Here is a 14,471-nt window from a genome sequence, read left to right as displayed (position 1 = left end):
TGGTGGGTCCCATGTACCACACGCGACCACCCCACAACCAACTTACCTCTTCACCGCTTTCAGTGCTACCTTATCTCCTCGCTCTTTCTTTCTCCCACGGACGCCTTTGTTCCTCTTTTGCTGCTTCTTCCATCAGTCCACCACACAATCCATGGCATCTCCTGGTTGCTACACGATGGTAGCAGTCCGCGCTGTTGTCCCGCTTCCAATCAATTTGCGCCTCAAACCAAGGGGACAGGGAGGGGGGAGAATGGTAGCTGTGGGGAAGAGGGGCGGCGACGCCGTGCGGTGAGCAGGGGGCATACCGGCCACTTTTTTTCTGCCGGAGTTGATGACGGGACTGCAGAAATGCTGCATCCCGCCATGGATTTTGCTGGAGCTGGCGTTTTGCAATGCTGGAACGACGGACGGCGTTATCAGCAGCGGGACCAACCTAATTTCTTTTATAGGAACCAACCGAATTTCTCTTTGCTACTACTAACTTCGTTTTTTGCTGGAACTTGCATTCATTTTTGCTACCACCGGCTCATTTTTTTTGCTGGAACCAGCGGATCTTTTTGCTACCATCATCTTTGGATTTTGCTGAAACCAACTTTTTTTTTGCTACCACTGGCTTTGTATTTTGCTGGAACTAGCATCCATTTTTACTACAACCATATAGGGTTTGTGCTGGATCCGTGTAATTTTGCTACCACCGTCTATTTATTTTGCTGGAACCGGACCAGTTTTTTGCTACCACCGGCTTTGGCGGCAAGTCAAACCATCTCGCCATTAAAGCTGCAACCGGGAGTCGACAGCAACGGCGAGGACGGTTTGCGGCGGACGCCATGGTAGGGCTACCATGGATGCACGAAAGGCGACGGAAAAGCTGCTACGGGTCAACGACTTTTTTTTGCGATTGACAACAGCGAGCGTCGGCGGCGAGCTTCTCTGGCGAGCATCGGAGGCGAGGAAAACCGGCGAGGATGGGAACGCGCGCTGCGGGACGGCGGGAGGATATAGGGGGGCCGCCATGTGTTTCCTTAGTGGCGATGAGAAGGTTGAGAGAGACGATGGAGAACATATAGATCGAACGGTTACACGCTTTGGGATCCAAGGGCTGCGCGGCGACCGGCCCAATTTGGGCCGGTCGCCCGGCGCCTATTAGTCGCCATCCAAAATAGGCCATGCATTTTTTGTCTCAAGCCGCTGGTTTCTTGTATAGCGTGTTGTACGGATAAGAAAAAACGCTGGGTCCTAGCCCCCCGTGTCGCTCCCGCGAGCGACGGGGGAAACCCTCGCTGCCGCCGGTCCTAGCCCCCCTCCCCTCCTCCTCTCTCCTCGCCGCTGCCGCCGCACTCACTGGTGGGCAAAGCCCGGCCGACCGCGGCGGTGGCGGGGCCTCCTCTCCTTCCTGAACGTTGGTGGGCGGCGCGGGACGACCTCGCCGGTCGGGGACGCGGTGCTTCGTGGGGCACGACGGCGCAGGTGGCTGCTGCCCAATGTGGTGGGCTACGTGTGGTGGTCGTCGGGGGTTCACCCGTGGTGGCAGAGGCGACGGTGCGGGCTTGGCGGCGGCGGAGGCCCAAATCGATCTGGATTTGGGGGCTGTCCTCTGGCTGGCGGTCCGGGGGCTGGCCATGACCGGGCGTGGTCGTGGCGCTGGGCGTGGACCGAGGTGGCGCACGGCCAGCTGCTGCAGGCGGCTGCTTCCGGTGTTGCGGCGGTCCTCAGTGGATTTGGGCTGCCACGGCATGGTGGGAGCCCATGGTGGTGGCATGGGTCGGCTCATGGCTGCGGTGTTGCATCGGCGTGGTTCAGCTCATGATGGTGTACAGGTCGTGGCACAACGGCGGTTGGGCTCTCCGGCGTCGGCTCGTATGCACGCAGCCCTTGGGGATGCTGTTGGTCTCTCTCGTGGATGCAGGTTGTGTCCGGTCCGGCTCCTCGCGCCGTTGAGCGTGTGGCTGGTTTGGGCCAGGTGCTGATCCAGGCTGGGAGTCCGGTTGGGCGTCAGGGGTGAGTCTGGAGAGGTGGTGGGAGAGATGGGTGGCGCCAATGCGGTCGGGCCACCTGTCACCGGCAGGGGTGCCGAACATTGACGTAGTCCGATCCCGCCTCGCCTCTTCTCTGAGCTGGTCGCTCCCTGATCGATGTGGCCATTCCTGTTGGCGGCTCTGTCGGTTTTCGGAGCTTGCCGGTCGGCTCATCGCCTACAACCATGGAGGACCTTTCAGGCGTCTTGTTTCTTGGGCAGCGGCCCAGGTGGTGGGAGCCGCGGTGCTCGTGGGCTGAGGCCGCGGCTCAGGTGTGAGGGCGGCTAGCCGCCATGGCCGCATGGGCGGTGTGGTTGTAGTCATTTCGTCATCCTACCGAAGGCGGAGTATGCTTACCGGGGTGAAAACCCTGTCTAGTTTAGGCCAGACCGACGGAGGCGGCGTCTGTGGGTGTCGTTATCTTTCAGAAGTCTCCGTTGTGGTTGCTCCCTCCCTTTGTCGTGCTCCGGATGAAAATCCGATCTCTGGATCGGGCGGTGGCGGCGCTACGGTGTTGTGCCCTTCCTGAAGGCACCATCTTGGAGTGCAAGGTGTCGACGATTCCTAACTTCACCTCTTCGTGATCTCATCGGAAGGGCGCCGGCGGCTCCGTAGTGATGCTTACTGTCTTCTCTTGTTGTCTACGTCAAGTCTGTCGGTGTGGTGTTGTTGTAGCCCTTTGGCACCTATGTATCTGGCCCTGAGAGAGTGTGGTTCTCTTGTTGTGTGTTGTTGTTTGTATCGGATCCGTTTGTTGGTGGTTGGTGCTTTATATATAAAGCGGGGCGAAAGCTTTTTTGGGTATAGCGTGTTGTGCACCTCAGCTTATGTTTGATATATAGTGACCCCAGCCACCGTGATGCATGCACATTCTGTTGCTGCAATGTATTGCAATGCGCCTGGATTTGCATGGTGTTCTGTTGGCAAGAGGGGTGAAAAAGCTGAAAGCCCTGCTCACACATGGTATTGGATGTTCTACAGGATATAAAAGGACACGCCCAGCTACGCAAGTTGGGAGTGACTGGTGTCAAGAAGGAAAATGGACAAGAGTTGTGTTCAGCAATTGTTGGTCTCACACGCTTGGAGTCATTGTCAATCTGGTCAGAGGGGGAGTGAATTTTGCTAATTAGCATTCCTTGGTGATAAAATGTATGAGTAAAAGCTCTTGGAGATTAGGCGAACATCAGGCCTGCTGTAGTACTCGGGGACAAACAGAGCTTCTGCTGTTGGCTGGGCAGTTTGTGCTTGCAATTTCTGTTGGCGGGCGGGCAGCCATGGCCATGCAGGTGGCATGGGTGCTGGTGGTCGGCGAAGCTTGGGTGCAATGGCGGGGGTTGAGCCGGGGTTATTACTTGCCCAGTTGGACTGGCCGACGGCGGCGGCGTCCGCGGACGTCGTTCCCTTCGTGAAGGCCGCGTCGCGGTTGTTCCCTCCCCATCGCATTGCTCCGAGTGAAAACTTGATCTTCGGGATCGGACGGTGGCGTCGCTTTGTAGTCGTTTCCCTTCTTGGAGGCACTGTCTTTTGAGTCCGTGCTTCGTCGTGGTCTGTCTCACCCCTCCTCGGTGGCCATCTAGGCTTGGTGGCGTTGGGGTGGTGTGGCGGTGCCCGGCAGCTATGTATCTTGCCTTGGGTACGTGTGTCGTGTGTGGTGGTGGTGTGTGTTTGGATCGGTTTGTCTGATGGTCTGTGCTTTATATATAAAGCGGGGCGAAAGCCTTTTTCGGTAGTTGTGGATTGCAATCGTTCATGGGCTTGAGAGAGTACTACCAATGTTTTTCTTTCAACTAAGACATGCGTCAAATTCTTGAAACCAACACCTTTGAACAGTCCAAAAAAAGCGCATACACACACAAAAAAATCACCATATTGAATCCTTACATGATAATCAATAGACATTGAATCGATTGTATGTAAGATGTGAAGACTGCCTGTAAACAACATAGAGATCGCAATAAAAACAACAACGACAAAATCGCCAAGTTTAACTAGAAGCATCATTTTGAACATCTCCATTTGCAACCTCTGTAATTTCAGCAACGAAATGTAGACGTACACAATACACACCCTTCTTCACTTTCATGATCCGGTGCTGGACGTACGTACACGCGGAGCTCGCTAGCCAATCAAGAGGAAACCTACATAAAGTAGTTTTCAGATAAACAAAGAAGCATATTGTGTTAAACTTAATTAATAACGAAGTTATCTGGATGAGATTTGTACCATTTTACAAGTTCATGGCTCATCAGCTTGTATCATTTGATCTTCATCAAACCGCCTTATCTCTAATGTAGGGCGGTTGGGGTGCTCGCGGGCCATAGTCTTGAATGCACCCTCCACAACCTTCGCATCTGCAGCCCTCCCGCCTTCGCAATTCATGGAGACCCGAAACCAACAAAGGCTGGAGAGGTGATGGATGCCAAAATCAAAATCACCACTGGTAAATTTGAACTTCTGTAGGTCGATGCCGAGGTCAAGCCACCTGAGATCCGGCATAGCCCCTGCTTCAATCATCCTCAACCCCATCATATTAAAAACAAATAGTTGTAGCTTTCTGAATAGTCCACTGTTGATGGTGATGGGTCCCACGCGTGTAGCCGGCAGATTGAACTCAAGCAGATTAGGTATGCTTCCAACCATCTCAACGTCATGCTGGTCCGTCTTCCCTTTCCACACAGTTAAAGTTTCTAGGTTTTTAAGTGACACCAACCATCTACTAATCCAACAGATTTCCCCAGCTCTAATATAAATACGGCGGATGCTGTTGAGAGCAGGGAAGAAGAACGGATGACTTGTGGAGACTGCATCGTCTTCTCTCAGACAAAACATAACAGAGAGGCTGTGAAGCTTGAATTTCTCCAATTTGCAGATGGAGGACACTAGCTTTTCTCTCTTGCAACTTGCTTTCTCAATTTTACCTGAGTCCCAAAGAATGGACAGCTTCCTCAGATCTGATAAATTCCCAAGCTCTTCCAGAAACTTCAGTGATTGCATAGAGATGCCTATGCGCCCAAGGTCTTGCAAACTCTCCATGTTTCCGATACCATCAGGAAATTTTGTTGCAGCCTGAACAAACAGGCGTTCCAGTCGTCTTAGCTGAGTAGCCGACTCAGGTATCTCATATACTAATGTGTCTGACACATCTAGTGTCTGTAGATACACCAAGTCTCCAATTTCTTTAGGAAGCTCACTAATATATGTCGAACAAACGTTCAAGTACCTCAACTGAAGAAGTCTTCCAACATCTTTGATATGATTATTTGCTAGTAAACTGCAATCCTGTAGGTCTAGGACACGCAGAGCATTTGTCTTGGCAAGAGACGGAAAATATTCACGGGAGCTCCCAAATGCAACGAGTGACCGAGCATGTGATAAATTCAATTGCTCGACCTTCCCTTCATCATCATTTCCCACCAGAGCGAGCCGACGAACTTTGCTCTCTGGCTTTGAAGGATTGGTTGACAAGGTACAAAAGTTCTCTCCGGTACACTTGTGAATGAGGAAATCAAGAACAGTGTCATGCACTACGCAGAAACATGCCTTGCCATCATACTCTATCTCCACCGGTTGTACTAAACTTCTGTTGACAAGCTCATGGAAATATGCCTCTCCTATATCAATAAGATCATCCCCATATTCACCGTGTATGAAACCTTCCGAAATCCATCTGTGGACTAACCTTCGCCTTTCAATATAGTGATCCTCTGGAAACATACTCAAGTACAATAGGCAACTTCTGAGATGGAGGGGAAGGTCAAAGTAGCTCAGGGACAGTATGTAATTCATTGCATCAATATCATCATTTTTTCCTTGTGCAAAGACAATAGAACTGTGAACCTTATTCCACTCCTGTTTCGTTTTCCCAGTAGCCAACAAGCTGGATATTGCAATGATGGCGAGTGGTAAACCACCACATTTTTTTAAGATATCTTCTGAGGCTTCTTTCAAGTCATCTGGGCACTTTTCTTCACAACCAAATATGCGGTTAAAAAACAACTTCTTCGAGTCAGAAACATCAAGTGGTTGGATTTTGTACAAAAAATCCCCTTCAGAAGAGCAGCATGACTTAGCGACTTCATTTATACGTGTTGTGGTCATTACTACACTACCACAATTGTTCCTCACCAATGCACATTCCAAAGTTCTCCATGCTTTTACATCCCATACATCATCAATTATGATAAAGTACCTGCAGTATATATAAAACGATAGGATGTGCTGAACATAAGAATATCAAAGCATATGGTTCAACATTTATAGTAATTAAATTGAGAAACTATGCTAAAACTGGAATATTTTTTATAAATTATGCATATAGTTACAATATTAGGACTAGGTCTAGGTTCTGGCGTGCCTTTTGTCATGATTGAATCACACCAATATTTCCATTTGTTCCTAGAATGTATGAGGGATTAGGAGATGTTAACAATTTCTTTTTTTAGACAAAGGAGATGTTAACAAATGTGCTGAAAAATCTAGTTGAGCCCTATCTTGGGCCTGCACAAACATTGAGAACGAGTGCTGGGCCAATGGCCCACCAACCATCAACCATACCAAACACCTGTACCGGGTCATCAAAACATCACGATCCAGACTTAAACAATTGTGCCACACAAAGGCAGCCAGGCCAAGTCAAATTAGTAATAAACCTCGTTAACCTAAAAGGCGAATCAAGGGACCTCTCTCTCTAAAGCAGAAATTAAACTAGTACGCTCGGTTCTTATTTGCACCCTTCAATGCGCCATCAAAGAAAAGGTGTTGTTTTTGGAACAAAAGGTGTATGGTTTGGGCCGCCATTGACGGGGATATCACAAGGTACTTCTATGCTGCCACCTCACAACGTTCGAGAAAAATGAAAACTACGGTTCTATGAGGACAATGAAGTTGAGTTATTTGACCACGACCACAAGGGTGCTCTGCTAAAAACATATGGGCAGCCACTTAATAGTGGCACAGGCTATGTGGCCCGCGCTACTGCTACTTATCGGTAGCGCAGGCTAAAAGACCACGCTATAGGTACATAGTAGTAGCACGGGTATGGTAACACCGCACTACTGCTAAGTGGTACCACATCTTCGTGGAACAAGAGAAAACGGATACGTTTCTACAGATGAACCCTACCACTATTCATGACATTTATACAAATGAACCCTATTGGTCTTACCGGACTCGACAACTTTGGCCTAACTTCTACAGAAAACACTGGCGTTCCATAAAACTCTCATCTTCCCCATCTTCCATGAATTCTATTTCTTAGAGCATCTACAACCGGAGTCCTCACGCCCCCAGCCCTAGATGTCCGGGCGGCCATGCCGGTCATAAAAACAAGATCCAACCCCCGACCACCCCCACACAAACCCAGCCCAAACATCCAGGCTGTCTAGCACCCCTCATATCCAGCCCATATGTTGGGCGGATATTTGGACGCCCAGACTCATCCGCCATGTCGGATTAACGAACGGGACCCATTCAAAAACCCATCAGTCGGCCCGGTTCCTCCAATTTGGTGAGGACGCATTCATGTCGCTACTCAGGCATGCCACCCGAGGGACCAAATCCGGCTATTCAGGTCGGGCGGCAGGGGAAAAACCTAGGCGCCCCCATTCCCTCTTGTCCCTCGCATCCGCGCCGCCCTTCCCTTTGTCTCCTATTCGACTTCCACAACAACATCTCTGTCCACCATGGTCCGCCCAAATATAAATTACTAAAAATGCTCATGCCCGAGTGGCGGAAAGAGACCGCTGCCAAGATGCACACCAAGGAAGGATGCCGCACCACTCAAATTGCAGTGGAGCATGAGGAGGAGGAGGTGTGGGAGAACGAGGAGGTAGGCCTGGAGGACATGGAGGAGGCGTCGACCATGGAGGTTGAGCTCGGCGGCTTGGCATGGAGGACGCAGAGGCAGAGTTCCAACACACCCATGTGGCGAAGGCCGCGGTGTACATTGAGACGGAGAAAGCAGCCATCCTCGACTCGATCCAACCCGAGCGGGAGGTGCTGACGTGAGGCAGGAGCCTCTCTTCAATGATCTTGACGATGACAATGAGTATGAGAAGCAAGATATGTGGCCAGCTGTCAATGATGATGAGGCCAATCTGTCCGGTATGGGGTTCATCTATATCTCTGACGAGAAGTAGAAGTAGTGTAGTTTTCAGTCGAATGTAGTTCATTTTATCAATGTATTCTGAACTACGTAGGATGAATTTCACATTGCATTCGTTAGTATTGAATGGGAGTTTGTAAATAAGGGTGATCGGCTCCTATCCACGAACGCGCTACGCGTCCATGGACATATAAGGGGTGAGATTTGCACACTATGGTTGCAATTGCTCGTAACTTCAGAATGATTGCTCCTGGACACATTGTCCTACTGCACAAGGATTTCTCCTAGGCACTTTATAGACCTATTTCACTACAAAAATGCCCCATGAAAGCGGTAGCCAAGGTTCTAACCAATAGATTAAATCCCCTGGTCGCACTTCTAGTCCACGAGGACTAGCTAGGCTTCATGTCGGGAAGAAATATCGCAGAAACATTTATCTATGCGGCTGACCTACTTCACTCTTGCCACACTCGGAAGGTTCCGACCATGATCCTAAAACTAGATTCACAAAGGCATTCGACTCAAACTTCTGGCCATCATTGCTACTTGTTTTCAGACAATACAACTTTTCAAACATATTTACCTCTTTGAAAACATCACAAAAACGGGAAAAAAATGTCAAGCGGTGTCTTGGGGTTCCTGGATCAATTGCAAATGTCGCCAAGGTGACCCACTCTCACCATACTATTCGTCATTGTTGTTGATGTCCTTACATATATTAATCCACCATCACCAATCCACTTCAATCCTATGCCACCTAATCTATGATAATCTCCGACCTACAAATCTCTAATATGCAGACGACCGTGTGTGCCCTTCTATTAATACCCATGTTAGTAGAAATCAATCCTAGACAACTTTGCCATGGGTCTGACAATCAAGGCACACCCAGGCTGTCACGCAAAGGGCTTTCATCAAAGATGCTTTTTCATGTCTTGGATGATTTGGAAGCGTAGAAATGACTGCATCTTCGACCGTGTGTGCCCTTCTATTAACACCCTTGTTAGTAGAATAAAAGAGGAGGTCAGGGTATGGGATTCGGCAGGCGCCGCCATGACTTAGAGTTGTCCTACCGATCACCTGGGACGTGCATTAGTATCTGAATACATGCTTGACCTACCTCTTAGGAGGACTGTAGCCTAAACCGTCTCTTTTCAATGAAATGAAAGGCAAAGGTCCTTTGCGTTTTTTCAAAGAAAATCTTTGCCATAACAAAACAGTGGATTCTACCTGGGTCCACCAACATTTGCTAGCTAAGGCTTTCCCAAATCTATTTACACTCGTCTTAGAACCTTTTTTTTCGACAAAGGGTGGATTTTATTGACTCAATATGAAGCATCAAGAGGATACAAACACAATGAGTACACGCCCGGCCTCTGCATAGCTAGGATACGCACAACCAATACCAACACACACACACGCAAAGACACGTCGGCTAATAGCAAAGTCATACAAGACGAAAGCTATGCCTGTGTGAAAAAAAACCGAAGCGATCAAATCCGCGATAGACAAACTACGACAATGACCTTATCCACACCAACTATCTCATGACACCACAAAGACGACAAGATTCTTCAACAGCAACGCCTTCATAAAGGGAGCGACGATTAAGCGCCGCCGTCACCGGATCCAACCACCAAAGGCCAGATTCTAGGTTTTCACCCTGAAAAACGGTCTCGGCATGTCCAAGCAATGCCTCCAACAAGGTAACGACGTAAGAACATCGCCATAGCCAGGTATAACCAAACGTACCTAGGTTTTCACCTCGGGGCTCGAGACCGGGTGCTCAAGTAGCACCACCATCGAAGTCACCATGCGTTGTCACCACCGCTTTCTCTCTATCCCAACAGCCATGCGATGTGTGACCATCGTCTCTGCACAACCATACCCTCTGTGTCAAACCATTGTTCGTAGATTGCACCTCGCTGTCAGGACAACCACCGGATCTGGAGAAGAAAACTCTCGCCAAGACCTTTTAATGGCCACTGCAATTCGCAGTGAAGACACCGTCACAGGCCGGAGGGGTCACCACACGATCCAATACGGTGGCACCACTATCCGGGGTCAAGAGATCGACCGATGCCGGCACCAGACGGGATCGAGGAAAGGAGCCAGCACGCCCTGGACCTGACGGAGTGCGTCTTTGTGCGAGACGGCAGACCAAACAACCGAGAGCTAGTGGCTGGATCGAATCCACCTATAGCCCAGGGATGTTGCAGTCACCTAGATCGCATCATCACATGTTGGACGGGCAAACCAGCCCAGCTTGGATCCATTATATGATGTGTGTTGCCGCTGGGTATTTTGACCCAAGTAGAGCACGCCGCACCTGCAACCGTTCGAAGATCTGATCCGTCGCTGGTGCTTTGCGGCCTGCTGCTACCCGAGATATGCACAAGGAACCTTGATCCGCCGTCTAGCCGAAAGAACGGGCCCCGACGCCGCCACCAACGCGCAGGCTTTGCCTGGCGCCGGCCTCCGGCGGCGGCGAGGGGGAAGAGCAGGTGACGGGGGTCGAAGGTGCTGTGTATTGGGTCGCCGCCCGGGTCGCCTAGGTTAGGCGACGCGGGGGCCCTTTTTTTGACTCACTCGTCTTAGAACCTAATGTCCTAGTCTAACCTGCGGAATTGCCTAACCAACATTGCTTCTCTCGTGTTACAGTCTTTGTTCTGTTTATTGCAGGATTTCCAGCTCTCCTCTGAGTTAACGACTACTTCCTCAATGCGAGACTAACTTTCTCCATCAAAAACGCCTATTCCGTGCTCATGGGGGTTTATCCAAAGGGCCCAAATGCTGAGCTCATTTGAAGATGCCGAGCGCCCAACAAGGTCAAGTTCTTCACTTGACGACTGATTATCAGACGCAACATCCTTTTCAAGCACATTGTCTACTCAAATCCTTCCCCAGGTGTCAATACCCCGTAGAGGACACGACATATATTCATCCGGTGGCCCCTCACTATTCAGCATTTTGGCACATCTACGTTTACGCATCAACGACGCTGACATCGATGATCTTTGGGATCTTATCGGTTGACCAAGACTCCACTATGACATCTGGCTCTCCCTGCTCACATACTTTGGAAGATCTGGGATGCCACGAACACAATGGTCTTCACAACTATTGATCAGAACCGTCAGAAATACCGTAGCAGATTTTACAACAACCCCCCCCCCCCTCCCACTCACAAACAGAAACAAGGTTATTATTGAAACAACACGTGTTGTGGCGTGATACACTTTCTTACTAGCTATGATTTACTGTACACAAGAATTAATTATTTGTGCAGCGCTAAAAGTGAGATACAGCAGTCCAGCATACAAATTGTGGAATGTGTGTCAGTCTGCATAGTTGAAAGAAGCGTTTATGCAGACAACAACTGGGAAATACAGCAGGGGCACTTGTGAAAAATTATACAATTTTTAATTTCACAAATTAAAGGAAATAAATTCGTCTATAACTCACATCAATTAAAATTAGGTCATTATGAATGATTCTGCATAAAGTCAAAGTGATTTGCTTGAACTTTAAGTAGCAGCACTTGTATAAGTACCTTTTATCTTGAAGGAATTTCCTGATCTGGTCGATGATTTGCTGATGCCTTTCCCTTGCATCCTCTTTTCCATTGCTGATTTCAGATAATATTGAACTCAAAATTTTTGTCATATCAGGATTTCGTGAGACTGACACAAAAGCTTGACAGTCATAGTTTGCTCCAAGCTGGTCATAGACCTGTTTGGCAAGGGTTGTCTTGCCTAACCCACCATATCCGACAACTGAGACAACTCTTTGTCGATGTGGCAATTCACCCTCCTGGTCACTCAGCCACTCCACGAGCTCATCTCTTGGACCATCAATGCCGACAAGCCCAGATGCATCTCTATATATTGCCACAATTCGTGGGTCAACATTTGCATTTCTAGCTTTTGAGGACTCATCGATTTTGTACCTTTCGATTGTAGAGAAAGAAGTTAGTCATGAAGGGGCAGATGTGATAATATTTGACTGGGACATCAATATGTTAATGGAAGTAAAACAAATAACTTGTAAAAAAATCATTTGTGTACCTCCTATATCTACTGCAGATCTCCTTCACTTGGCTCTTGATGTCTTGGATGTCCTTGGCGATTTTATGACGGATCTTGACATCTGCTATCTTGTTCATGCTTTTGTTGAAAAGCTTCATCAAGCCATCTGATTTGGAACTAGGCTCACCTTCCACAAGTACCATGAACTTGTCGATGTTGTCCTCGATCTCGTAAGACATCTCTCTCACGGCATTCGCACGGATCTTAGCTTGCTCATCCGGTTCCTCCTCTTCTGCCATCATGATGAGGAATGCTTGCATGGCCTCAAGCTCGTCCTTGAGGAACTTGATGTCCTTACGAACACCCTTGAGCAGCTTGTATTCATCACTCAACATAGTGCCCAACTTTCTTAGGACAGAGCCCATGGCTCCAGTGGATGCGCTCACCAAAAATCTTTCCATTGTCGCTCAGACAGAGTTCTTTCTGCTCCGTGGGTGTTGGCTATGGAAATGTTGTGTTAGTGTGGATAGAGGGAAAGGGCTCCTTTTTCAATATGATGGAGGAAAGAATCATCCATGTATGTTATACTATCTCCTGAGCCATAGACAGTCTCTTCCAGCCAAGGGGACAACCACTGCAGTTCGTCAAATAAAAAGTATTGGAGCAATATATAGAAAATAATGTCCTTCCTACTCCAACACAATGAGCTTTGGATATGTGTGCGTGGCAACCTTATCAGTTCACTTATTCTATTGGCAAGTTGGAAAATGATATGTGTACTAATGCTTTAATTTACATGCATGATTTTGAGGCATATAATGGTGGTACCTATGTACAATAACCAGTTGTTCTAGCTTAATACTAAACAACTACTGGAAAATTCGAATCTGAACCCGAGCTCATCTGCTCCTGCGCTCACGAAAAAAATCAAAATAAATACTAAACAAATTCAAAAAATTCCAAAAAAAATTGGGGTGGTGTACAATTTGATGCGAGAGGTACACTCCAATTTTCAAAACATTTGGACTTCTGTGCGGCTCTCAGCAAAAAAGACAAATCGGAGGTCTGTAAAAATGTGTACTGTTCATATACTGTTCTGGTCTGATTTGTCTTTTTTGCTGAGAGCTGCACAGAAGTCCAAATGTTTTGAAAATTGGAGCGTACCTCACGCATCAAATTGTCTACCACCCAAATTTTTTTGGAATTTTTTGATTTTTTCTGAATTTTTTACGATTTTTTTTTGACCGGGTGCAGATGCACCCGGGCACCGAGACGCCGCTCTACTACTCCCTCACTTATTGCAGTTGTTTTTCTATGGCTTGGCAAACCTATAATATAAGATCAATTATTGCTCACTTATTGGCCTGAATATACATAATGTTACATGCTTTCCAGTTTGTTTCCTTGCAGATTGATTATACTACCTAGCCAACTGCTCCATTGTTCTCTAGTGAAACTGAAGTCTTGCATTGACCTGCTAAAATAGAAGGCACCAACAACTTTAGGTACCAACAACTTTCCAGTTACAATCAAGTTTGCCATGTGAACAAATGGGTCTGTATTAACAAATGGGGCATTTAGCTGGTATAAAAAATAACTGAGTGGTATTCAGTAACAAATATACAGTTAACTTGTACTGATTGCAGATGAAATGAAATAGTTTACATGTTCCAAGCATAAATACTAGTAACTCGGATCCATAATAAGTGTTGTAGCACTGGTAGAAAAAGGGTCAATCTGAGACACATTAGTGCCGGTTTGATTTTGAGCCGGCACTAATGTGTCCATCAGTGCCGGTTCCAACGGCTAGCCGGCCGCTCTCATTAGTACCAGTTCGTGGCGAACCTTTAGCACCGGTTCGTGCCACGAACCGGTACTAAAGAGTGTGGTAGCAGGATGTTGTCAGTCTGGGGCCCCTCCAGCACCTGTAGTATCAATTCGTGGCACGAACCGGTATTAAAGGTCATCCTACATAAACCCTTCGTCCACCCGAGCTCGCTCTGTTCTTCCCCTTTCCCCTCACTTCCTCTGTTCTTCCCCTCTCTTCCTCGAGCTCATCACAAATTTTGCCCAAAATTTGTCAAGATTTGAAGGCCCCCATCCATTCAAATGATCACAAAGGTTAGCAACTTTGTCCTTTCATCTCTCATTGCTAGATTAGCTCTTGCAATGCTTCGTATAGTGATTAATTTGTGAGTTTAGTAATTTGAGAGGAATTATATGTGCTAGTATTTGATTTATATGCAATTTGAGGTCAAAAATAACACTTAGTTTGCATATGTAGGTGTGGTTTACTTAGTGCCTTCTAAATCTCCGTCGTAACCA

At 47.8% G+C, this 14,471-nt stretch overlaps 1 protein-coding gene across 1 annotated transcript; it reads right to left on the bottom strand.

Annotated features, from left to right (window-relative positions):
• Window positions 1–4,250: 4,250 nt before the first annotated feature.
• LOC123084536 (disease resistance protein RGA5) lies at window positions 4,251–12,765 on the bottom strand. The gene is made up of 3 exons (XM_044506087.1): window positions 12,186–12,765; window positions 11,672–12,067; window positions 4,251–6,204 (listed from the first exon to the last, which is right to left on the bottom strand). Exons 1-3 carry the CDS (start codon window positions 12,605–12,607, stop codon window positions 4,251–4,253), a joined length of 2,772 nt encoding a protein of 923 aa, XP_044362022.1. The 5' UTR covers window positions 12,608–12,765.
• Between the last annotated feature and the right edge of the window lie 1,706 nt (window positions 12,766–14,471).

This window comes from Triticum aestivum, chromosome 1B (genome assembly GCF_018294505.1).
Source record: "Triticum aestivum cultivar Chinese Spring chromosome 1B, IWGSC CS RefSeq v2.1, whole genome shotgun sequence".
Taxonomy (NCBI): Eukaryota; Viridiplantae; Streptophyta; class Magnoliopsida; order Poales; family Poaceae; genus Triticum; species Triticum aestivum.
Note: the sequence above shows the minus strand (reverse complement) of the source record. Positions and strands in the feature narration are given on the sequence as shown.

What these genes read in the sequence shown, in the direction of transcription:
- LOC123084536 (XM_044506087.1), bottom strand. Translation starts at nt 12,607, where the DNA reads ATGGAAAGATTTTTGGTGAGCGCATCCACTGGAGCCATGGGCTCTGTC. An exon ending in ATCTGCAGTAGATATAGGAG is followed by an intron (nt 12,068 to 12,185) that starts GTACACAAATGA and finishes TACAATCGAAAG; the next exon opens with GTACAAAATCGATGAGTCCT. An exon ending in AAATTCCTTCAAGATAAAAG is followed by an intron (nt 6,205 to 11,671) that starts GTACTTATACAA and finishes TATATACTGCAG; the next exon opens with GTACTTTATCATAATTGATG.